The sequence below is a fragment of the Oncorhynchus masou genome, chromosome 28 (assembly GCF_036934945.1).
Source record: "Oncorhynchus masou masou isolate Uvic2021 chromosome 28, UVic_Omas_1.1, whole genome shotgun sequence".
Lineage (NCBI taxonomy): Eukaryota > Metazoa > Chordata > Actinopteri > Salmoniformes > Salmonidae > Oncorhynchus > Oncorhynchus masou.
Genome location: NC_088239.1, coordinates 54524914 through 54552437, shown reverse-complemented (window position 1 = coordinate 54552437; position 27524 = coordinate 54524914). Strand labels below are relative to the sequence as shown.

Here is a 27524-nt window from a genome sequence, read left to right as displayed (position 1 = left end):
AGAATTTAAAAAGCTTATTGCAAATTCAATGAGGTCGCCATCAAGGAATGAATGAATCAGGAGACGAATGAATCATCGAAAGCAATTGTGCCAGTATGTAGCATGTTTAATCAGCCCATTCTGTGCCCATTCTCACTTTACTCATGAAATCATTATTATTACCATGGTGCTACAAAGGGACATTCATCCCTAGTTATCAGGCTTTACACCATCTGCCAATGAAGCATGGACTTGTGAGTCATAAATACATAAATGCATCATGAATACAATACCTTTGGAATAACCTTGTTGAATAAGTTAATCAGCTCGTTCAAAAAGTAGAGTTTAGAAAAAAAGTAGACATTTAGAAAGTGTCACACATTCACTAACGCTGAATTTAAATGGAAACTGTATTTATAGTGTGTTTGGCTGTCACATCACACTTCACATATTGACATGTCTCTGTAGGACAATTTTATTCATAGCCTAGATCCTAAATGACACCCTATTCGCTATATAGTGGGCCCTATGGGCTCTGGTCGAAAGTAGTGCACTAAATATGGGATAGAGTGCCATTTGGGACATAGATATACACTACATGACCAAAAGTATGTGGACACATGCTTGTCGAACATCTCATTATGCAGACAATCTGGAATTTTCATGGCATTATTATTTCTCATAAAAACTAGAAGAGAAGCATTTAATCTCTCGTCAACACTCAATCGGGAAATACTGTATGTGCAGTTATAGGCATGTTGCTCTGTTTTGAGCCAGCTGCAGCTTTGCTAGGTGTTTCTTTGCTGCACTTGACCGTATTACCAGACAGTAATCAAGATGGGACAAGACCAGAGCCTGAACAACTAGTACAGTTGTGTCATAACTCTCCTGTGACGATCTGAAGGATCAGGTTACAGTGGGTCTGCTCTGTAGAGCAGAGAGGGAGAGCGGGAAGTCGGCTGTTTTATGGTCAGTCATAAAATACGCTGTCCCTAGTCTCTGTAGTGGTCAAGATTGGAATGTAAACTGTGGAACACAGAGAGACACTTGGACATCAAAAGTTTGAATAATTAAACAATATTCATATTTTTGAGAATGTGGGAGGGGGCTGTGGACACGTAAGGGGCAGTCATGGCAAGTGTGTTTCATTTGGTGATCTCATGAAGGACAGGAAGCACATATAACTGTATCTCTTAAAGTGTACATTATCCAGCTGTCAGGTTTACATCTAAATATTGTGAAACGTATGTGATTAAACATGAAACAACTTGTGAAAAGATGTAATGTGATGTTAACCTTCTAAATTAGAAAATATGGGTTTTCATATAAAATAAACAAATCATTGGCCACGCCCACGTGAGCATAGACAGATTGAGTTGGCGTCATAGACCGCCTTTTCCACGGAGTATAAAACCACTTCCAACTAAATTTACATTAAGCCAGAGAACGCCGGGACGGAGTCCCCACATTGGAATCGCTACAATTCAATAGACCATTAGACCAGAAAATATGTAGCTGACGCTACATGTTGACATGGTTAAGAACTACAACTCTATAGACCACGGAGACCAGACAGCTGTAGTGTTGGCTACACGGCTTGAAATGGTTAAACTCTGAGACTATCGATCACTGCAGAATAAGAGTAAACCCTAGAGGTATAATTACTAGTCTGCAGCTGGAAATTATGTAAGTGTAGTAGGAGAACACCAACAATACCAGCATCTATTCTATGCAACAACCATCTGTATGCCTGACGTATCCATTATGAACACAACCAGAGACTTTCTGTCGATTGGCTCTTCAGCAGACGGACGGGCGACCACAGGGAGAGACAACAAGACATACACTCGTAAATATGTAAATTGCAATTTATTTTTGAATGAGCGGTCGTTCATGTAAAGTATTATCAATTTCTATGACGTTCAGTAATGAGAACTGATGAGGTAGTAATGATACATTCATAGAAGACTAATCAATAAGATATGAAAATATCTGAAGAGTTGATTCGGGAAATAGAGACTCTATAAACATTTTCCCATGGTGACCCAACTTCCTAGTTATTTAAAGTTTACATGACTAGTTTAATCACGTAGTAATAATTACACATAGAGAAAATGACAGAGAAAATCACATTTAATGATAGTCAGACACAACATTATGGTGCCCCTTGTGAGGAGTCTAAGATAGAATGAGGTCTTCATGATTGAATAAAAGTATATATATTAATTGTAAAAACATTTTACTGTACAAACAGACTGCGTTAGATACGATACGAATAGAGCCCATGGAAGTTGTCCCGGTGTCGCGTATGATGACGTCAGGGTGTCTTAGGAGTTGGTGAAGGCCAGCATCCCAGAGTCGCCTCTTCACTGTTGACGTTGAGACTGGTGTTTTGCGGGTACCATTTAATAAAGCTGCCAGTTGAGGTGTCTGTTTCTCAAACTAGATACTCTGATGTACTTGTCCTCTTGCTCAGCTGTGCACCAGGGCCTCCCACTCCTCTTTCTATTCTGGTTAGGGACAGTTTGTGCTGTTCTGTGAAGGGAGTAGTACACAGCGTTGTACGAGATCTTCAGTTTCTTGCTAATTTCATGCATGGAATAGCCTTCATTTCTCAGAACAAGAATAGACTGACGAGTTTCAGAAGAAAGTTCTTTGTTTCGGGCCATTTTGAGCCTGTAATTGAACCCACAAATGCTGATGCTCCAGATACTCAACTCGTCTAAAGAAAGTTGTATTGCTTCTTTAATTAGAACAACAGTTTTCAGCTGTGCTAACATAATTGCAAACTAGTTTTCTAAAAAATAGGAAAAATATTCCAGCTACAATAGTCATTTACAACATTAACAATGTCAACACTTTATTTCTGTTCAATTTGATGTTATTTAAATGTAAAAATGGGCTTTTCTTTCAAAAACAAGGACACCCCCCCCCCCCCCCTAATAATTGGGTATGTAGGATGTTATGTAACAAAATGTGGCTGTAATGTAACAACACCTTACCAAAATATTGATTTCCTTGTCATTTTCATGTCAGAGAAGGTGTAACCCACTTTTCAATCTTGTGTTTTATTATTTTGTTTTGTTAGCAGAAAGGGCCTTCATTTATAGTTTCTGACAGACATCGACAGCTCAAGAACAGTAGTTCCCATCTTACACAAGCTTTTGTGACACCGCAGACAATGTTGTCTGCCTTCTCCTCAGTGTGTGAGAGACATTCAATATTCCTAGCCTTGACAGTACAATACTGATGAAGTTATTCAATCTGTCTTTACAAAGAAACACTACAAGTTGGATATTGAAATGTAAATAACGTTACTGGTTACTGCAACCACAGTTTTAAGGCAAACCGACAGCCCAGCAGTGTGCAGGGATCTTCTGTGCAGGGCCATTTCTGAGATAGCCATGCAGGCAGTCACTGGGGTATTGTATCCAATTTACCTGAGTGCTGGTCGATGATTCAAAAGCTAAAGCCCATTCTGATCAATACAGGGGTTAACCAAAGTGATGCGTGTTATCTATTCCTCTTCTCCTCTCACTCTCGTATTCTCTTTTCCTTTTGTATCGCTCGGCCTCTTTGTCCCTTAATTCTCTACACCTCTATTTTCAGTCACTATCTTATTCTCTCTCGCTGGTCCCATTGTCCATTTCTCTCCACTGCTTCTATGTTGTCCACTGGAATTAGGATTTCCAAAACCCAGAGAGGCACAACCTCTCGATTCAGCATATTTTCTCTCCCCTCTGACGTCAATTATAGCATAGTGACAAGTCATCACCTTTCTCCTGAGAACCCAATCTCCATATATTTCTCCGTCTCCCCAGCTAAGATCCACTACCAACCTGCTCTACCCATTCAGAGAGAACACCTCACACAGAACATGCCTGTTGGGCACTTGATAACACACACACACACACACACACACACACACACACACACACACACACACACACACACACACACACACACACACACACACACAGTCAATAACACCATTTATTAACACCTTTGGCTCATAAGAGACTTAAGAGACACACATTGATAATAACACTAAGGCTTTTCTCATATAATGTTCAAAATATGTCCTCAGTGTGTACTGTATGTTACTGTACTGTTGATTTGTTAAAAACAAAATGTTAGTCTAAAATAAATGTGAGATAATCTCTAGATGCTTTTTATAGTGGAGATCAAGTTTATAAATTGCCTGGCTGGAATGATAAGACAGTAGATTACACAATCAGATGGGACTGTGTAAATAGCATTTTAACATAATAGATTTAGCAGGTTATAACTTGTGGGATAGACACCACCCGTTGTATAATATAATTGTAAAGTGGCTGTTCCACTGATGTCAGAAGGTGAATTCACCAATTTGTAAGTCGCTCTGGATAAGAGCGTCTGCTAAATGACTTAAATGTAAATGTAAATAATAATGATATACACAGTGGGATCTCTTGGGCACCTGTAAACATAGAGGGAATATCAACAATAAGGTCAGCACATAACTACGTATATTGTCAGTATCCATTTTACAGTGCTTTCAGAAAGTATTCACACCCCTTTGCTTTTTTCCACATTTTGTTGTTTTTCAAAGTGAGATTAAAATGGATTTAATTGTCACTTTTTGTCGACGATCTACACAAAATTCTTTGTAATGTGAAAAATGTATTCTTTAAAGTTGTTTGTTGATCATTGCTAGACAGCCATTTTCTAGTCTTGCCATAGATTTTCAAGCCAATTTGAGACAAATCTGTAATTAAGCCACTCAGGAACATTCAATGTTGTCTTGGTAAGCAACTCCAATGTATATTTGGCCTTGTGTTTTAGGTTATTGTCTTAATGAAAAGTGAAGTTATCTCTGAGCCTCTGCTGGAAAGCAGACTGAACAAATTTTTCGTCTAGGATTTTCCCTGTGCTGTGTAACAATTTTGAAAAACATAATTCAACTTTTATATTGTGGGTATTTGTGTGTAGGCCAGTGTCACGTCTAATCAAGGTGGATGGAATCAGGCGCAGAGAGCAGATAGCGATATGAAAGTTTTATTCTCCGGTGAACAAGAAAACATGGTCAACCCAATACACACAGGGTGAAATATCCAACACAGGATAAAAGACGAACCGGAGAATAAGAACATAAGATACACCGACAGACATAGATGACAAATAAACAATCCCGCACAAAACAAGGGCGGGACAACCTACATTATATACAGACACTAATTAACTAAACAACACACAGGTGAAACCAATCAGACAAAACCAACAGATACACGAAAAGGGATCGGTAGTGGCTAGTAGGACGGTGACGACGACCGCCGAGCACCGCCTGAACAGGCAGGAGAGCCAACCTCGGCGGAAGTCGTGACAGCCAGTGTAAAACAAAATCTCAATTTAAATCATTTTAAATTCATGCTGTAACATAACACATGTGGAAAAAGAATCAAGCTGAAGGTAAAACACTCTGACAGGATTTGAACATCCAAAGTAAGGATAGAGATTGACTTGAATTTTGAATATTAGATTCAGTGATGTGCTGCATTTGTTACATTATTGTTGTGTTTTGCGCTAAGATGTCATAAAGTGTGAACTTTGCTATGATCGTTAGTGTGGTTTTACACAGTCATTTAAAACAGCAAAATATCTTCTGAATAGATGGAAGTTCATCCCAACAAGCATAACACATTTACAATCCACTAATTTTGGAAACCGCAGACCTCAAGTGTACTATTAGCTAGTGCATCGGGGGCGATCTGTGTGTGGTAAGTGCATCTAGCTCATCCAGCTGTCATTCCCTCTCTCTCTCGCTCTCGCTCGCTCGCTCTCCTCTTCTCTCTCTGCTGCAGGCGTTCTGAGAAGGGTTTCTCGGGAGAGATAGTGGCACGACCCTCTGCGGAGTGTCCCTTGAGTGTCACCTTCGACGGCACCAGTCCCAGTGGGAGTGCTGCTCTCGTGGGCTTCATCTCTGGCGTGCAGGCCTACAATTGGAGCTCCAGAGAGGTAACCAGGATGGAGAGATAGATGGATGGATGGAGTGATACGAGGCATATGACGGAGACACAGGGAAGACAGCATAGACAATATGTGGAGTACACTCTCCCTGAACACGGCCTGTTTGAACCCAGAGGCATCTATTGGATCATTACCCGACGGCTTCATTATTTTATTAAACATCCGGCTCGTTACATAACACCACCTACATCTACAGAGATACAGTACAGAGCAAAACAGGGACACACATCACCTTACTGTAGACTATCTGTCACCAAATACATACCAGATAGATGATCGAGAATGAGAGAGAAAAAAACAGTTCCACTCCACTGGTAAATGTGTGTGAGATATTTTCACACTGTTTGTGATAGAAAAAGCAAATGGACAGATAAAGTGATCCCTTTCACACGGTCCTGTGTTATCAGCTTCATATGGCAGCAGGTGAGAGACATGTGGAGAGGGAAAGAGAGGAAGAACGTGGGGAAATAGAGAAGGTGTAAATGGGTATCATTTGGCTGAAGAGTATTGGGAAGGGTGCTTACTGGCAGAGTGTGGTAAATGGTGTTGTCACCCTTTTACAGTATATGGGCCAACATGAGTGGCTCCATATCCATTTAAAAAATGTCAGTAGTGTTGAAGTGTTCACTTCAACTTTTGGGCTAAATACAAGCTGCTACCTATTTTCAGCCCTGATATTTGAAGTGGTACACCTGGCTGCATCTCTGCTCTCAAGTGAACTATCAAATGGCAAGGCTCAATCTATTTCTTGTTGTGTCATCCTTGAGCCCTAAAACAAAGAGCACACAAAACACTCAAATTGGTATTCTTTCAAAGACGTATTATGAAAAGAGAAAATACAAAACAGATTGCACGCCAATCCATCTGTGATGATAAGCAGAAGAATAAACGAAACTGCATATCAGTGGGATTCTACAAATCAAATAGAATCAGTCCAAGAAAAAATAGGTTCCCATGTGATTAATCATGTTTTCTCAACTTAAAATCTTAACATTTATTTGTAAAGCCCTTCTTACGTCAGGTGATGTCACAAATTGCTGTACAGATACGCAAAGTGCTGTACAGAAACCCAAAGTGCTGTACAGAAACCCAAAGTGCTGTACAGAAACCCGGCCTAAAACCCCAAACAACAAGCAATGCAGAAGCATGGTGGGTAGAAAACCTCCCTAGAAAGGCCAGAACCTAGGAAGAAACCTAGAGAGGAACCAGGCTATGGGGGTGGCCAGTCCTCTTCTGGCTATGCCGGGTGGAGATTATAACAGAACATGGCCAAGATGTTCAAATGTTCATAGAAGACCAGCATGGTCAAATAATAAAAATCACAGTGGTTGTAGAGGGTGCAAATGGTCAGCACCTCAGGAATAAATGTCAGTTGGCTTTTCATAGCTGATCATTCAGAGTATCTCTACCGCTTCTGATATCTCTAGAGAGTTGAAAACAGCAGGTCTGGGACAGGTAGCACGTCCGGTGAACAGGTCAGAGTTCCATAGCCGCAGGCAGAACAGTTGAAACTGAAGCAGCAGCACGGCCAGGTTGACTGTGGGCAGCAAGGAGTCACAAGGCCAGGTAGCCCTGAGGCATGGTCCTAGGGCTCAGCTCCTCCTCCTCAGAGAGAGAGAGAGAGAGAGAGAGAGAGAGAGAGAGAGAGAGAGAGAGAGAGAGAGAGAGAGAGAGAATTAGAGAGAATTAGAGAGAATTAGAGAGAATTAGAGAGAGCATACTTAAATTCACACAGGACACCGGATAAGACAGGAGAAATACTCCAAATTAAACAGAATGACCCTAGCCCCCGACACATAAACTACTACAGCATAACTACTGGAGGCTGAGACAGGAGGGGTCGGGGGACACTGTGGCCCCATCCGACGATACACCCGGACAGGGCCAAACAGGCAGCATATAACCCCACCCACTTTTCCAAAACACAGCCCCCACACCACTAGAGGAATATCTTCAACCACCAACTTACCATCCTGAGACAAGGCCGAGTATGGCCCACAAAGATATCCGCCACGGCATAAAACAAGGATGGGGCACCAACCCGGACAGGAAGATCACGTCAGTGACTCAACCCACTCAAGTGACGCACCCATCCTAGGGACAGCATGGAAGAGCACCAGTAAGCCAGTAACTCAGCCCCTGTAATAGGGGTCAGAGAATGAGTCAGAGTCAGAGAATCCCAGTGGAGAGAGGGGAACCTGCTAGGCAGAGACAGCAAGGCCGGTTCGTTGTTCCAGTGCCTTTCCATTCACCTTCACACTCCTGGGCCAGACTACACTCAAACATATGGCCCACTGAAGAGATGTGTCTTCAATAAATACTTAAAGGTTGAGGCCGAGTCTGCGTCTCTCACATCGATAGGCAGACCATTCCATAAAAACGGAGCTCTATAGGAAAAAGAAAAACCTAGAAGTGACAAAAGCATGGATTACTTTTTCTGCATCATTTTTGGACAGAATTTTTCAGATTTTTGCAATGTTACGTATATGGAAAAAAGCTGTCCTTGAAACATTCTTGATATGTTTGTCAAAAGAGAGATCAGGGTCCAGAGTAACGCCGAGGTCCTTCACAGTTTTATTTGAGACGACTGTACAACCATCAAGATTGATTGTTAGATTCAACAGAAGATTTCTTTGTATCTTGGGACCTTGAACAAGCATATCTTTTGTCTGAGTTTAAAAGTAGAATATTTGCCACCATCCACTTCCTTATGTCTGAATCACAGGCTTCCAGGCACGGCAATTTCGGGGCTTCACCATGTTTCATCGAAATGTACAGCTGTGTGTCGTCTGCATAGCAGTGAAAGATAACATTATGTTTCCGAATGACATCCCCAAGAGGTAAAATATATAGTGAAAACAATAGTGGTTCTAAAACAGAGCCTTGAGGAACACTGAAATGTACAGTTGATTTGTCAGAGGACAAACCATCCACAGAGACAAACAGATATCTTTCCGACAGATAAGATCTAAACCAGGCCAGAACTTGTCCGTGTAGACCAATTTGGGTTTCCAATCCCGCCAAAAGAATGTGGTGATCGATGGTATTTTTATATTTTCTGGGTCAAGGTTTGGCTTTTTCAAGAGAGGCTTTATTACCGCCACTTTTAGTGAGTTTGGTACACATCCGGTGGATAGAGAGACGTTTATTATGTTCAACATAGGAGGGCCAAGCACAGGAAGCAGCTCTTTCAGTAGTTTAGTTGGAATAGGGTCCAGTATGTAGATTGAAGGTTTAGAGGCCATGATGATTTTCATCAATGTGTCAAGAGATATAGTACTAAAAAACTTGAGTATCTCCCTTGATCCTAGGTCCTGGCAGAGTTGTGCAGACTCAGGGCAACTGAGCTTTGGAGGAATACACAGATTTAAAGAGGAGTCCGTAATTTGCTTTCTAATGATCATGATTTTTCCTCAAAGAAGTTCATGAATTTATCACTGCTGAAGTAAAAGCCATCCTCTCTTAGGGAATGCTGCTTTTTAGTTATCTTTGCGACAGTATCAAAAATACATTTTGGATTGTTCTTATGATCCTCAATTAAGTTGTAAAAATAGGATGATCGAGCAGCAGTGAGGGCTCTTCAATACTGCATGGTACTGTCTTTCCAAGCTAGTTGGAAGACTTCCAGTTTGGGGTAGCGCCATTTCCTTTCCAATTTTCTGGAAGCTTGCTTCAGAGCTCGGGTATTTTCTGTATACCAGGGAGCTAGTTTCTTATGAGAAATGGTTTTAGTTTTTAGGGTTGCGACAGCATCTAGGGCATTGCGCAAGGTTAAATTGAGTTCCTCAGTTAGGTGGTTAACCGATTTTTGTACTCTGATGTCCGTTGGTAGGTGGAGGGAGTCTGTAAGGGCATCTAGGAATCTTTGGGTTGTCCTAGAATTTATTGCACGACTTTTGATGATCGTTGGGGTCTGAGCAGATTATTTGTTGCGATTGCAAACATAATAAATGTGGGTTTGATAGTCCTGGATTATGAGGAAGAACATTAAGATCCACAACATTTATTCCACTGGACAAAACCAGGTCCAGAGTATGACTGTGGCAGTGAGTAGGTCATGTTGGACAAAACCCACTGAGTCGATGATGGCTCTGAAAGCCTTTTGGAGTGGGTCTGTGAACTTTTCCATGTGAATATTAAAGTCACCAAAAATGTGAATATTATCTTCCATGACTACAAGGTCCGATAGGAATTCAGGGAACTCAGTGAGGAACGCTGTATATGGCCCAGGAGGCCTGTAAACAGTAAACAGCTATGAAAAGTGATTGAGTAGGTTGTATAGATTTCATGACTAGAAGCTCAAAAGACGAAAACATTTTTTGTTTGTTGGTAATTTGACATTTGCTATTGTAAATGTTAGCAACACCTCTGCCTTTGCAGCATGCACGTGGGATATGGTCACTAGTGTAACCAGGAGGTGAGGCCAATCACATCAAGATTATGATCAGTGATTCGTTAATTAACTATAACTGATCTAACATTAAGTAGCCCTATTTTGAGATGTGAGGTATCACAATCTCTTTCAATAATGTCAGGAAACAAGGAGGTCTTTATTCCAGTGAGATTGCTAAGGTGAACACCGCCATGTTTAGTTTTGCCCAACCTAGGTCGAGGCACAGACACGGTCTCAATGGGAATAGCTGAGCTGACTGCACTGACTGTGCTAGTGGCAGACTTCACTAAGCTGGCAGGCTGGCTAACAGCCTGCTGCCTGGCCTGCACCCTATCTCATTGTTGAGCTAGGGGAGTTAGAGCCCTGTCTATGTTCATAGATAAGATGAGTGCACCCCTCCAGCTAGGATGGAGTATGTCACTCCTCAACAGGCCAGGCTTGGTCCTGTTTGTGGGTGAGTCCTAGAAAGAGGGCCAATTATCTACAAATTCTATCTTTTGGGAGGGGCAGAAAACAGTTTTCAACCAGTGATTGAGTTGTGAGACTTTGCTGTTGAGCTCATCACTCCCCCTAACTGGGAAGGATCGAGAGACAATTACCCGATGCCGACACATCTTTCTAGCTGAAGCTATGTTGCGCTTGGTGACCTCTGACTGTTTCATCCTAACATTGTTGGTGCCGACGTCGATAACAATACCCCTATACTCTCTACACTCGCCAGTTTTAGCTTTAGCCAGCACCATCTTCAGTTTAGCCTTTACGTCGGTAGCCCTACCCCTGGTAAACAGTGTATGATCACCGGATGATTCGTTTTAAGTCTAATACTGCGGGCAATGGAGTTGCCAATGACTCGGGTTTTCAATTTGTCAGAGCTAATGGTGGGAAGCTTCGGCGTCTCAGACCCCGTAATGGGAGTAGTAGACACCAGAGAAGGCTCGGCCACTGACTCCGACTCGCTGCTTAATGGGGAGAACCGGTTGAAAGTTTCTGTTGGCTGAATAAGCGACACTGGTGGAGCTTTCCTACAGCATTTCCTTCCAGAAGCCATGAGAAAATTGGCAAGCTGCGGGGACTGTGCTAGGGGATTTATACTACTATCTTTACTTACTGGTGGCACAGACGCTGTTTCATCCTTTCCTACACTTAAATTAACCTTGCCTAACGATTGCGTCTGAAGCTGGGCTTGCAGCACAGCTATCCTCGTCGTAAGGCAATCGTTCTCCTGTATATTATGAGTTCAGTGACTGCAATTAGAAGGCATCGTGTTAATGTTACTACTTAGCTTCGGCTGGTGGAGGTCCTGACAAACCACACTCAGATAAAGCATCCGGAGTGAAAAAGTTGAATGAAAAAAGTTGAGTGAGGGAAAAACTCAAACGAAAAATATAAACGGTAATTAAAAAGTAAAAACCGTGAAGTTGGCAGGTAGCAAAGTAAGGTTTGCAATAAAACGCACAGCAGCACGTAAACAGGTGAAACAGATCATGGCTGATGTTACGTTTGATACTGGAGCTCTGAGGCATGCGTTGAAGTCGCTAAGATTTCAGCATGGAAATGTTGGACTTGAGCCTTGATCTTTAATTTCTTAGATAGTGAACATTCTTTCTGTAGTGGAAGGCTAGTTAATTCATTATGGACACTGACCTATTCATGACCTGTTGCTCCTAAAGTGTATAGTCATAAAAAAAACACGAATCAAGGTTAAGAAGCAGAGGAGACATGTTAACTGTCTGAAGTAACCCTCAGTTTAAACCTATATAATGATACGTTATACCGTATGTCATGAAATGGAGTTTTAGAGGAACACTATAATCTGGCAACGTCTGGCCCTCTGGTCTCCACACCCCGTCTCTCCTACTATAACTCAACCAGAGACATGAGGCATTCACATCGATAGTCCACCAGCGGACCTCAGCTTGAAGGGGCTTCTTGGAACTGCATTCATATTTGAACAGGCCAAGCATATTTCTGTGCATGATGAGAGAATGTGAATTCAAAGCTTCAGGATTAAGACTCTCATTTCTCCTCCTGTTCAGCTGAGCGAGAGGAGGGATGCTGTCATTCTCAGCCTGGTGAAATACCTGGGAGAGGAGGCTGCTAGCTACATCCACTATGAGGAGAAAGTAAGTGTCTAATTGGCCGAGATATAAATGTCATAGAATGTCAAGCCTGAATAGGACAGTCATACTTGAACGTTGGGTCTTAGTGGCTGCATAACCCCCTAAACCTCTTTGTATTTAATAATATGCCTAGTATGATATTCTTTATATAGTTAGAAATAGCTTTGGTTTAAAGACACTGGGAAACCTTGGGACTGTGTTGGATGAGCAGTAAGTAGACTGGAGCCTCTCCACTAAACCCACTGTTCCATCTGCTATCATGGTCCCTGGCTAGTAACTGCCTCAACAACTGCACACTGGTTTTTCTCATAATATCTCTCCAGCAAGAACATTTGAGCAGCATGAAGTGCAAGGGTCAATTGCTTCCCTGGGACTAGTCAGTCTTGTAGGGAAGTAGAAAACACACAGATCGCTTGTCGCCGTGACACAACACACTACCAAGATTGACAAACGAGCACATTGGCCTGACAGATGTTGTCTGTTACAATATGTTAGCATTCTGCTCCCTGGGCGGCTTTTCATGCGCTTAAGCTTTGAGTGGCGAGGAAGAATAGCCTCTGAGGAATCCAGGGCTAGGGAGGGCATGGGGGGTGATGATTTTCCCTGCTTGACTAGTTACGAGACTCTGGAAGGAGAAACAATATAGAGAGATGGATATCAACAAGTAGGAGATACAGTGAAGACTGAGAGAGGAAGTGAGTGGACAGATGGATTCACACACAACACAGGGGGACTATTAGTGCTTCATTTAAGCAGGATCCGGCACCTCTCAGATTTGACTTCATTTGAGTTCATTCCGTCGCCTATTTGCCCCGGATCCAGTATCTCTCGCAGCATGATTTATTCATTATTTCACTGTTTGCACTGTAGATATTGAGCAGCATGAAGCGATCCGAATGAAATCAAGTTGCCTCCTTGTTATTTCTCCCGCACCCCCAGAAAGACCACCATGTAAAAGTGTGGGAATCCTTCTGTGTAATCATCCTATCCTGCTACACTGATTCCAGACCTGCTCTCTTATTTGTAGACATAGAGTTAATGGAGAGGGCCGGTGGGGTAAGTAACTGATACTGGCACAGGTCTTGTCTTGGTAGTGATGGTCAGCTAATGAAGAGGTCCCTACGTAATCATGTCACGTAGCTCGGCTAGTCATCTCACTACTGAATTTGAAATGTGGGAAAGACAAATAAAACTAATCACCACCGGCGCCTCCACTCATGCAAAATTCAAAGCTGGGCTGTACAGCGACAGGCCCGCTAATGGGGGAAATCGACTGTTAGGAGTTAAATGGACTTGACATGGGGAGAGTCATTGTGGGAGGTTTTAAAAACTAAGGTAGGAACATCTTTTTCCTTTACAAACTTATTCTGTACTGTGAAATTAATATGGATATTGTCACACAGGCAGGAGGCCTATATATTCTCATACAGTGTGTTCTGCTGTCGTCTACATTGATTTATTTTATTTGAAGTTCTATTCAGATATTGTGATATTTGTTTCAAGTCTTGTAAGCCCTACAGCTGAGTATGTGTGCATATGCATATGGCAGGTGTTCTGATGTATGTTGCTGTACATTAATGTCTTGAAAAGGTGGCTTATAAGAAATTCTGACTTGTGTAAGCACCATAGCTTTACTGGAGTACGTGGGCATGCTATAGAGTATAGCCTACCAGGGCAGGTGTTCTGCAGTGACGTCGAAATTGCTTTGAATTAATCAGCTGTCTGTTTCACACCCATAGATAGTAGGCTGTTTGCTCCAGATAACCCCCATCTCACTATGGGTTCTGGGAACTCCCGATTTACAAATGAAGTACTGGGGAATATGACATACCTGGGTAACCTGGAAGAGGTGTGGTGCGTTGAGACCATTTTACAGAGAAAAAGCAGTGTAATTTTACAGAGAAAAACCACAAACCTCGTTACCTTATCTCTGCTTTTCAGTCATTTATTAATTTCAACATGCGAGCACATTAAACACATTAACATAAAAACTGTTGTGTTGTATGTAGTGAACAGAGAAGCCTGTGTTTGTGTGTTGTTGTGGTAAATAGAGATGTGTTGTTGTATCTAGGACTGTACTGTATGTTCTAGATGTGTGTTCTAGATGTGCTCTGCTGTGTGTTGTGTTGCAAGACTGTGTGTTCCAGATGTGCTCCGCTGGTCGTTGTGTTGCAGGACTGCGCGTTCCAGATGTGCTCCGCTGGTTGTTGTGTTGCAGGACTGCGCGTTCCAGATGTGCTCTGCTGTGTGTTATGTTGCAGGACTGTGTGTTCCAGATGTGCTCCGCTGGTCGTTGTGTTGCAGGACTGTGTGTTCCAGATGTGCTCCGCTGGTCGTTGTGTTGCAGGACTGTCTGTTCCAGATGTGCTCTGCTCTGTGTTGTCAGGACTGGGCCTTGGAGGAGTACAGCGGGGGTTGTCCAGTTAATGTCATGGCACCGGGGCTGCTGACATATTACCACCCCAGCCTCCACACGCCCTGTGGCAGGTAATAAACCCTGCTAAGCTGCTACTGTTCTAAACCTCCCCTCTCGTCCCCTCCATCCCTCCTCTTCATCGGCACCATCCTGCCTGCAAGTAACGCCACTGGCATATCTACCCTGTCTATATTTACAAATGACCGCTATTGTACCCCGCTCTTTCACCACCCACATCTTGTCTATGCTCTTTCCTTCCACTATAACACACTCACACACACACACACACACACAATCAGCCTCTGTAACCACCGTATGGCCCCATAACAAACCCGAACCAGCACCACTAACCCCTGAGCAACGACCTGAATTAACATAAAGGAGAACAATATGAGTGATTACTTCTTCACTATGAGACATTCACCGAGGGCCAAGGAAAATGGATGTGGGGTCGGAGGGGACATCGCTTTCTTGGGAAGACGGTCACATAATGAATTTGCAATGGCTTGTTAGGAGACGCACACAGCTGAACGGATGCTCATCCATGGACAAGAGAGATGGAGAGAGAAAAGGACAGAAAGAGAGGAAGAGAGGGGGAAAGAGTTAGGGAGATAGTGAAAGAGGGATGGAGAGAGAGGGAAAGATAGATGTAGAGAGAAAGAGCACACATGAAAAAAGACTACCGTTTACTCTAGAATAGTACAGTATTTACTTTAGAATTCTATAGTAAACTGTAGTATACTGTAGAATATTATACTACACACTGTAATATCCCTCGATCGTGTGTAGTACTTATTATAGAATGTTGTAGTATACAACACTAAATACTACAGTATTATCTGCAAAAAAAACACTACAGTCCGCAAAAACACTTTTTTAACTATACTAAATACTACGGTATACAATTTACATAAAGTCCATTCAAAAAGTTTTCAGACTCTTGACTTTGTCCACAGTTTGTTACTCTACAGCCTTATCCTTATTTTCCCCTCATCAATATACACACAAAACCAATAATGACAAAGCAAAAACATGTTTTTAGAAATGCCTTGGAATCACGCCTTGGTCTTAGTATTTTGTGTTTTCGTTAATTAGTTGGTCAGGCCAGGGTGTGACATGGGTTTATGTTGTTGTATTTCATAGTGGGGTTTTGTAGTATTTGGGATTGCGGCTGAGTAGGGGTGTTGTATAGGCTTGGCTGCCTGAGGCGGTTCTCAATCAGAGTCAGGTGATTCTCGTTGTCTCTGAATGGGAACCGTATTTAGGTAGCCAGGGTTTCACTTTTTATTTCGTGGGTGATTGTTCCTGTCTCTGTGTTAGTGTTCACCAGACAGGCTGTATAGGTTTTTCACGTTCCGTTTGTTTTTTTTTTGTATTTATAAGTTATTTTGTGTATCGTCATTTGTTCCATTAAAAACATGAGTAACCAACACGCTGCATTTCGGTCCGACTTTCTTTCGACAAACGAAGAACGCCGTTACAGTCAAACTGTAAAATCACATTTACATAAGTATAATGACCCGTTACTTAGTACTTTGTTGAAGCGCCTTTGGCAGCAATTACGGCATTGATTCTTCTTGGGTATGACGCTACAAGCTTGACCCAAGGCCCTTCTCCCCCGACTGCTCAGTTTTGCCGGGTGAAAGAGTCTTGATGGTTCCAAACTTTTTCCATTTAAGAATGATGGAGGCCACTGTGTTCTTGGGGACCATCAATGCTGCAGCCAGTTTTTGGTACCCTTCCCCAGATCTGTGCCTCGACACAATACTGTCTCAGGGCTCGGCTTGGTTTTTGCTCTGACATGCACTGTCAACTCTGGGACCTTATATTAACAGGTGTGTTCCTTTCCAAATCATGTCCAATCAATTCAATTTACCATAGGTGGACTCCAATCATGTTGTAGAAACATCTCATTGGAAACAGGATGGACCTGAGCTTTGAGTCAAAAAAGCAAAGGGTCTGAATACTTATTTCTGTTTATTCTTTTTATTTTTAATACATTTGCAAACATTTCTAAAAACCTGTTTTCACTTTGTCATTATGGGGTATTGTGTGTAGATTGATTCGGATTTAACATTTTTAATCAATTTTAGAATAAGGCTGTAACATATCATAATGTGAAAAAGTCAAGGGGTCTGAATACTTTCCGAATGCACTATATGCAAGTAGCAATACCCATATAGAACACAACCTCCCATATCTCTCATCCAGACCCACGAGGTGCTTTAAGATCACCAGGATCACCAGCAGCATACCACCCTGCATCCTTCTGCTGGCTTGCTTCTGAAGCTAAGCAGGGTTGTGCCTGGTCAGTCCCTAGATGGGAGACCAGAAGCTGTTGGAGTTCCAGTAGGAGGAATTCTTTACTCTGATCTGATTGCTGTAAATAAGAATGGGTGCTCAGTCAACTTACCTGGATAAATAATTAGAGGAAATGTTAAATTATGTAAGAAGATTTTTAAATAATGTAAGAAACTGTAATGACTTTAAAGAGCTCCCCAATGAATGGAAGCCCTAACCAGAGGATGATCACTGTTTGTTATTGTGCTGGACAAACTCTTGTTCTACCCTTCATTATAACTCTGTGTCTGCTGAGGATCAACAGCCCAACACACAAACATCCTCCGCTCACATGTAAAGTGATCTGTGATATATATATATATATATTTATATATGAAGAGAGAGAGACCCATTCAGTTGGTGGTGTGGTTAAAGTGACCCAGGTGTTCAGGCATAAGTAAGCCTGCACATCCATAATGCATGCAGAGTAAACATGTATCTGCTAGAACATGCTGGAACATCTGGATAGTGTTTTTATTCATAGATGTTGAGAGTCATTTTTTTTTCTCTTCAGAGTCATGTAATAGTATCTAATCACATTTTAGATCAGATTGTTCTACAACAGGCTTTCTGCTACAGGCTCTCTATTAGCAAATCATCTCAATCAGAAGTAAATAACACGTTGTCCTGTTTGAAGCATATTCTAAGTGCAGGTGTCATTTCTCATTAACTTTCACTCTGATGTCACAGATAATCACCCCCGCTTGTTTCAGGATTGCACTCTCATCGTTGAAATCTGTTCCTATTTAGCATTGACAAGCAAAGAAATAAGCATGGTAAACATTTCAGTGTGAAGACAGCTGGCAGGGAGTGATAACTGTGAATGCAGATGATTCCATACTCTACATCCAAAGCCAGTGTGCTCACTGAAATTCTAAATAATGAATTACAGTCTATCAGAATGGGGGATTAATAATAAACTGGTCGTAAATACATCGATAACTAAAAGCATTGTAGCTACACTATATATATACAAATGTATGTGGACACCCCTTCAAATTAGTGGATTTGGCAAATTCAGCCAAACTTGTTGCTGGCTGGTGTACGCAATTGAGCACACAGTCATGCAATCTCCATAGACAAACATTGGCAGTAGAATAGCCTTACTGAGGAGATCAGTGAATTTTAATGTGGCACCGTCAAAGGATGCTACCTTTCCAACAAGTCAGTGTGTCAAATTTCTGCCCTGTTAGAGCTGTCCCTGTCAACTGTAAGTGCTGTTATTGTGAAGTGGAAACGTCTAGGAGCAACAATGGCTCAGCTGCGAAGTTTTAGGCCACACAAGCTCACAGAACGGGTTCCGGCAAGTTGCTGAAGCGCGTTGTGCGTAAAAATTAGTCTGTCCTCTGTTGCAACATTCACTACCGAGTTCCAAACTGCCTCTGGAAGCAGCATCAGCACGATAACTGGTAGTCGGGAGCTTCATGAAATGGGTTTCCATGGCCGAACAGCTGCACACAAGCCTAAGATCACCATGCTCAATGCCAAGCATCTGCTGGAGTGGTATAAAGCTCGCCACCATTCGACTCTGGAGTGATGAATCACGCTTCACCATCAGGCAGTCCGACGGACGAATCTGGGTTTGGTGAATGCCAGGAGAATGCTACCTGCCCCAATGCATAGTGCCAACTGTAAAGTTTGGTGGATGAGGCATAATGGTCTGGGGCTGTTTTTCATGGTTCGGGCTCAGCCCCTTAGTTCCAGTGAAGAGAGATCTTAATGCTACAGCATACAATGACATTCTTAGCCATTCTGTGCCTCCAACTTTGTGGCAGCAGATTGGGGAAGGCCTATGCTGTTTCAGCATGACAATGCCCTCGTGCACAAAGTGAGTTCCATACAGAAATGGTTTGTCGAGATCGGTGTGGCAGAACTTCACTTGCCTGCACAGAGCCCTGACCTTAACCCCATCAAACACCTTTGGGAGGAATTGGAATGCCGACTGCGAGCCAGGCCTAATTGGCCAACATCAGTGCCGACCTCCCTAAAGCTCTTGTGGCTGAAAGGAAGCAAGTTCCCACAGCAATGTTCCAACATCTAGCGGAAAGTCTTCCCAGAATAGTGGATTCTGTTATAGCAGCAAAGGGGGACCCAACTCCATATTAATGCCTATGATTTTGGAATGAGATGTTTGACGAGCAGGTGTCCACATACTTTTGCTAATGTAGTGTATTTGGTTCAAGACATTCGCTAAGACCTCAGCCTTAACTGGAGTTGTGCATAAAGGGTATGAGAAATTTGAGGACGTTAAACTCTTAGGTATAACATTTGGTGGTCAATCATCATGTTCAACTCATATTGACAATGTTGTTGTGAAGATGGGGAGGGGTATTTCTGTTATAAACAATATATATATATTTGTGACACAAAAATCAACTATACTAGTTTTTCAGGCTCTGGTCTTGTCCCATCTTGACTACTGTCCAGTAATATGGTCTGGTGCAGCAAATAAATACCAAGAAAAGCTGAATCTGGCTCAAAAGAGAGCAACATGGCTTTAACTGCGCATACAGAACTAAGGTCAACAACATGCCAGTGTTTCCTGGTTGAGGGTTGACGAGAGATTTACTGCTTCTCTTCTAGTTTTTATGAGAAATATTACTGTGATGAAAATTCCAGATTGTCTGCATAATCAAATAACATTAATCTCAGACACACATACATACTGTACGCCCAAGACATGCCACCAGGGGTCTCTTCACATTCCCCAAGTCCAAGATTCACGGCAACGCACAGTATTATATAGAGCCGTGATCGCATGGAACTCCCTTCCAGCTCCAATTTCTCATGCAACAACAACAAAAATTAAACAGATGCTAGGCTGACGCTAGGCCGATGTGCGTCGCCCCACGGGCTCCCCGGTCGTGGCCGGTTACGACAGAGCCTGGGCGCGAACCCAGAGTCTCTGGTGGCGCAGCTGGCACTGCAGTACAGCGCCCTTAACCACTGCGCCACCAGAGACTCTGGGTTCACGCCCATGCTCTGTCGTAACCGGCCGCGACCGGGGGGTCCGTGGGGCGACGCACAGTCGTCCGGGTTACTGAGGGTTTGGCCGTTAGGGAAATCCTTGTATCATCGCGCACCAGCGACTCCTGTGGCGGGCCGGGTGCAGTGCGCGCTAACCAAGGTTGCCAGGTGCCCGGTGTTTCCTCCGACACATTGGTGCGGCTGGCTTCCGGGTTGGATGGCGCTGTGTTAAGAAGCAGCGCAGCTTGGTTGGGTTGTGTATCGGAGGACGCATGACTTTCAACCTTTGTCTCTCCCGAGCCTGTACGGGAGTTGTAGCGATGAGACAAGATAGTGGCTACTAAACAGTTGGATACCACGAAATTGGGGAGAAAAACAGGTCAAATAAAAAAATAAAAAAATGTCATGGAACAGCAGGGACTGTGAGGGGACACACACATAAACACACACTAACACACACATTATTTTGGGGGGGTTGTAGTGTTTGTATTGTTGTTACATTTTTCTGTTGTATTGTTCGTATATTGTTGTATTTTAAATTTGTATGTGACTGTCCTTCTATCAGTGTTTTGTTACTTGTCAAGTTTTGTGTTTTTTTTGTGGAACCCAGGAAGAATGCTGATCCTGCAAAAGTCAATAAACAAATAAAATGAAGTCTCCTTCCCAGGATCCACTGGGCCGGCACGGAGACGGCCACCCAGTGGTGTGGCTATATGGATGGGGCAATTCAGTCAGGTCAGAGGGCAGCCCTAGAAGTCCGAGCCAGGCTGTGCCCTTTCACCCTGACCCAGGAGGAGCAGGAGGCTGTGCAGGCTGCCCAGAACCAGAACCATGAGTCTGGACCATGCCAACACATACAGTGCCTTGCGAAAGTATTCGGCCCCCTTGAACTTTGCGACCTTTTGCCACATTGCAGGCTTCAAACATAAAGATATAAAACTGTATTTTTTTGTGAAGAATCAACAACAAGTGGGACACAATCATAAAGTGGAATGACATTTATTGGATATTTCAAACTTTTTTAACAAATCAAAAACTGAAAATTGTGCAAAATTATTCAGCCCCTTTACTTTCAGTGCAGCAAACTCTCTCCAGAAGTTCAGTGAGGATCTCTGAATGATCCAATGTTGACCTAAATGACTAATGATGGTAAATACAATCCACCTGTGTGTAATCAAGTCTCCGTATAAATGCACCTGCACTGTGATAGTCTCAGAGGTCCGTTAAAAGCGATGAGAGCATCATGAAGAACACACCAGGCAGGTCCGAGATACTGTTGTGAAGAAGTTTAAAGCCGGATTTGGATACAAAAAGATTTCCCAAGCTTTAAACATCCCAAGGAGCACTGTGCAAGCGATAATATTGAAATGGAAGGAGTATCAGACCACTGCAAATCTACCAAGACCTGGCCGTCCCTCTAAACTTTCAGCTCATACAAGGAGAAGACTGATCAGAGATGCAGCCAAGAGGCCCATGATCACTCTGGATGAACTGCAGAGATCTACAGCTGAGGTGGGAGACTCTGTCCATCGGACAACAATCAGTCGTACATTGCACAAATCTGGCCTTTATGGAAGAGTGGCAAAGAAGAAAGCCATTTCTTAAAGATATTCATAAAAAGTGTTGTTTAAAGTTTGCCACAAGCCACCTGGGAGACACACCAAACATGTGGAAGAAGGTGCTCTGGTCAGATGAAACCAAAATTGAACTTTTTGGCAACAATGCAAAACGTTATGTTTGGCGTAAAAGCAACACAGCTCATAACCCTGAACACACCATACCCACTGTCAAACATGGTGGTGGCAGCATCATGGTTTGGGCCTGCTTTTCTTCAGCAGGGACAGGGAAGATGGTTAAAATTGATGGGAAGATGGATGGAGCCAAATACAGGACCATTCTGGAAGAGAACCTGATGGAGTCTACAAAAGACCTGAGACTGGGACGGAGATTTGTCTTCCAACAAGACAATGATCCAAAACATAAAGCAAAATCTACAATGGAATGGTTCAAAAATAAACATATGCAGTTGTTAGAATGGCCAAGTCAAAGTCCAGACCTGAATCCAATCGAGAATCTGTGGAAAGAACTGAAAACTGCTGTTCACAAATGCTCTCCATACAACCTCACTGAGCTCGAGCTGTTTTGCAAGGAGGAATGGGAAAAGATTTCAGTCTCTCGATGTGCAAAACTGATAGAGACATACCCCAAGCGACTTACAGCTGTAATCGCAGAAAAAGGTGGCGCTACAAAGTATTAACTTAAGGGGGCTGAATAATTTTGCACGCCCAATTTTTCAGTTTTTGATTTGTTAAAAAAGTTTGAAATATCCAATAAATGTCGTTCCACTTCATGATTGTGTCCCACTTGTTGTTGATTCTTCACAAAAAAATACAGTTTTATATCTTTATGTTTGAAGCTTGAAATGTGGCAAAAGGTCGCAAAGTTCAAGGGGGCCGAATACTTTCGCAAGGCACTGTACCTTCCACATCCCATCTCCGCAGGGCTCTGATCCTCACCACACTCATCATGGCCACTGCTGTACTATTGGCTCAGCCACAGCTCTGCCGAGACTGGATTGGACAGGCTCGGCAGGTAGTGCTACGAAGGTTTGCTTTGTGGTAATAAAATATGCTGTTGTGTTGGAAAAACATCCACTTGACAGGGAAATGCCTCCGCTCACAGATATCTAAAGATGTTAAATACGATTGAATTATCTGTGACATACAGAATGGTTAACACTGTTTGCCTGGTGGACATTTTTCATTTTAAGAAATGTAATGCTTGTACAGTGTAATGTGGTGGTGGGTGGGGGTGAAACTATACAGAAAAAAAAACGTTTACTTTGGACTGCATTGTACTGTAAGTAAATTCAATTATATGTAAAGGGTTTTATATGTGAACATTCCCTTCAGTCGTATTAAGTCATACAGTACCGTCAGAAAGAATTCACAGCCTTGACTTTTTCCACATTTTGTTGTGTTACAAAGTTGGATTAAAATGGATTTAATTGTATTTTTTTGTCAACGATCGACACAAAATACTCCAATGTCAAAGTAGAAGAAAAATTCTAAAATGTAAAAAAGTGTATGAAAATAAAACACATATACAGTGGGGCAAAAAAGTATTTAGTCAGCCACCAATTGTGCAAGTTCTCCCACAAAAAGATGAGAGAGGCCTGTAATTGTCATCATAGGTACACTTCAACTATGACAGACAAAATGAGAAACAAAATACAGAAAATCACATTGTAGGATTTTTAATGAATTTATTTGCAAATTATGGTGGAAAATAAGTATTTGGTCACCTACAAACAAGCAAGATTTCTGACTCTCACAGACCTGTAACTTCTTCTTTAAGTGGCTCCTCTGTCCTCCACTCGTTACCTGTATTAATGGCACCTGTTCGAACTTGTTATCAGTATAAGAGACACCTGTCCACAACCTCAAACAGTCACACTCCAAACTCCACTATGGCCAAGACCAAAGAGCTGTCAAAGGACACCAGAAACAAAATTGTAGACCTGCACCAGGCTGGGAAGACTGAATCTGCAATAGGTAAGCAGCTTGGTTTGAAGAAATCAACTGTGGGAGCAATTATTAGGAAATGGAAGACATACAAGACCACTGATAATCTACCTCGATCTGGGGCTCCACGCAAGATCTCACCCCGTGGGGTCAAAATGATCACAAGAACGGTGAGCAAAAATCCCAGAACCACACGGGAGGACCTAGTGAATGACCTGCAGAGAGCTGGGACCAAAGTAACAAAGCCTACCATCAGTAACACACTACGCCGCCAGGGACTCAAATCCTGCAGTGCCAGATGTGTCCCCCTGTTTAAGCCAGTACATGTCCAGGCCCGTCTGAAGTTTGCTGGAGAGCATTTGGATGATCCAGAAGAAGATTGGGAGAATGTCATATGGTCAGATGAAACCAAAATATAACTTTTTGGTAAAAACTCAACTCGTCGTGTTTGGAGGACAAAGAATGCTGAGTGGCATCCAAAGAACACCCTACCTACTGTGAAGCATGGGGGTGGAAACATCATGCTTTGGGGGTGTTTTTCTGCAAAGGGGCCAGGACAACTGATCCATGTAAAGGAAAGAATGAATGGGGCCATGTATCGTGAGATTTTGAGTGAAAACCTCCTTCCATCAGCAAGGGCATTGAAGATGAAACGTGGCTGGGTCTTTCAGCATGACAATGATCTCAAACACACCGCCCGGGCAACGAAGGAGTGGCTTCGTAAGAAGCATTTCAAGGTCCTGGAGTGGCCTAGCCAGTCTCCAGATCTCAACCCCATAGAAAATCTTTGGAGGGAGTTGAAAGTCTGTGTTGCCCAGCAACAGCCCCAAAACATCACTGCTCTGGAGGAGATCTGCATGGAGGAATGGGCCAAAATACCGGCAACAGTGTGTGAAAACCTTGTGAAGACTTACAGAAAACGTTTGACCTCTGTCATTGCCAACAAAGGGTATATAACAAAGTATTGAGATAAACTTTTGTTGTTGACCAAATACTTATTTTCCACCATAATTTGCAAATAAATTCATAAAAAATCCTACAATGTGATTTTCTGGATTTTTCTCTCTCATTTTGTCTGTCATACTTGATGTGTACCTATGATGAAAATTACAGGCCTCTCTCATCTTTTTAAGTGGGAGAACTTGCACAATTGGTGGCTGACGAAATACTTTTTTGCCCCACTGTATCTTGATTACATAAGTATTCAATCCCCAATATCAATACATGTTAGAATCTCCTTTGACTGTGATTAAAGCTGTGAGTCCATCTGGGTAAATATTTGTACATTATTCTTCAAATTCTTCAAGCTCTGTCACATTGGTTTGATCATTGCTAGACAATCATTTTTACATCTTGCCATAGATTTTCAAGTAGATTTAAGTCAAAACTCTAACTCTGCCACTCTGGAACATTCACTGTCTTCTTGGTAAACAACTCCAGTGTAAATTTGGCTTTGTTTTTTAGGTTATTGTCCTGCTGAAAGGGGAATTAATCTCCCAGTGTCTGGTGGAAAGCAGACTGAACTAAGTTTCCCTCTAAGATTTAGCCTCTGCTGTTCCATTGCGTTCATTTTTTTTATCCTGAAAAACTTCCCAGTCCTTCACAACTACAAGCATACCCATAACATAATGCAGTCACCACTATACTTGAAATATAAAGAGTGGTACTCAGTAATGTGTTGTATTGGCTTGAAAATATGGAGGGCATTACTCAGTAATTCATTTGTTTAAAAACAATTATCCAAAAACATAATTCCACTGACATTATGGGGTAAAAATAAAATAACAAATGCAACATTCAACATTTGATCCATTTTTAATGCAGGCTGTAACACAATTTGAAAAAAGTACACGGGTGTGAAAACTTTCTGAAGGCACTGCATATCAAATGATTTCACATTAGCTCTATGCTTTTCAAATAACTAATATTATACAGTTATCAGCTTCGGAGTTATTCCATTAGAAAAGAATATAGAAATTGAAATAGGCTAACAAGATGAGTAGTGTGTTAAATCAAATTGACATGCATTTAACTCTAAAATGACATGGACGGTACACCAGTGCCATGTTGAATAGAGAAGAGTACAATATATAGTATTTTCCTACGGATATTCCACATTTCTTCATGGTCACACAGCAAGTAGCCAACAATGTAGGTTTGGTTTGAATTAAATTAGGTGTGTTTGAAAACTGGTCTTGACTAGGTTTGGAAAGCACATTTATGATATGCTGTGTTTTTCCCAAAGACCAGGAAAAGCCTGCTAGCGCAGCTTTGTGATATTGCCAGGCAGTGCTTATGCACTCACTCTTTCAAACACATACATGCACCCTTCCATAGACACACGCATACATCCACAGACACACACGCACTTAGATGAGTGTGTGATGGATGAGCCAGTCATACAACGATAACTTCCCAGTGTAAGTGATTTAATCGCTATCGCTCAATTGCACAGTTGAAAGCTTTTTGTCAGACACAGGCTCCCTGCTAGGGGTAGCTCTCACACCCAGCGGTCATTGGACGTCGGTACTGGGTCTCCATCTGTGCCATGACATGTTATTTGTCTTCGCTATCACTGGTTTTGTTTCAACCAGCCCAGATTAAATCAAGGCCAGCAGCACCACAACTCTTTGTATGTGTCCATTTGTGGGCCCCCGAATGGGTCACAGGACAAATGGTCCCTGGTGGTTCAAAATTCCTAACCGCACATCAATTCAATGTCCATTTGTTGGCATAGTATAGTATCTCACCTGATATAATACCAACACACCCACATGGAGAGCTTAGAAAACAGATGCTATGGCAGGTGAATATGGGTAGTTCCTTCTCACTGTTATATATAGTATGTCATCGGCAGCATAAGTCATGCATGTGCCATCTGGGGGTTTGGCAACATGCCATGTTAGCTGTTTTTTCTGGGGTCATTTAACGCGAAGTGATGAGTTGACTCTGTTCTGGGTGAGGGACTGGCAGTCCCATACAGCTTTTAATGTAAAAAAATGTGGACCGGAAAAGGGAGCTAAGATCTTTCTGTCAGGTCCTGTCTGTGTCTGTCTGATGAACAGTAATGCTAAGGACCAGGGTATTAAAGTCTGTGCTTCGAAAATGAATGATGGTCTTGCCTGAGTCTATGAAAAGCAGTGTGTAACGTTTTTAAACATCTACTTACAATATTATCATTGCAAAGTCTGCTAAAAGCTAAATATATGCTGTGTTTTCAGAAAGTCACAAGAGCATTACAGTTTGCTTGGGGGACATTATAGTATTATAGTAATTAAATTGTGGAACCATAACTATCAGCATTAATACTGTCTAAAGGAGATACAGGAATGCTAAATGTGCAATGAAATTGTAGAAATAAACCTTCAAACATAGTGATGATAAGGGGCTCTAAGGACTTTTTTTAATCAAAGGACTTTCTTCCAATTAGTTTTAGGGGAAGTAAACATACTCAACATAACCCGTGCCTTATCTGAAGTGTTTGTCTCTTTCTCTTTAGCTACATTATCAAGACTGCAACCTCTGAATGGCCTTACTGCATTTTATTGAAGGATGATTAGTAGGCTACGGTGTAACCCATGCTGACTTATGTCATCCAAGAAATTGCAATTTTTCTACATTGCACAATGAAAAGTAAAGTGAGATGGATTCAAATGAGCACTTAGCCTGACTACGTCAGGAATCTCTTTGAATTGAATGTGAGACAGCCCATGCACCGGTGTAAATGCCTGGGTATGGATGCGTGGGAGAGGAGTGTGGGATGGAGGCCATGCAGGTAT

At 42.2% G+C, this 27524-nt stretch overlaps 1 protein-coding gene across 1 annotated transcript in view; it reads left to right on the top strand.

The window, feature by feature from the left end:
* Positions 1-27524, top strand: part of LOC135517015 (probable flavin-containing monoamine oxidase A) — a 52662-nt gene that overhangs the window by 19814 nt on the left and 5324 nt on the right. The window contains 6 exon segments of the mRNA XM_064941052.1: positions 3801-3912; positions 5826-5973; positions 12415-12501; positions 14885-14985; positions 20889-21073; positions 22695-22827. Coding sequence (XP_064797124.1) covers positions 3801-3912; positions 5826-5973; positions 12415-12501; positions 14885-14985; positions 20889-21073; positions 22695-22827 — 766 coding nt within the window.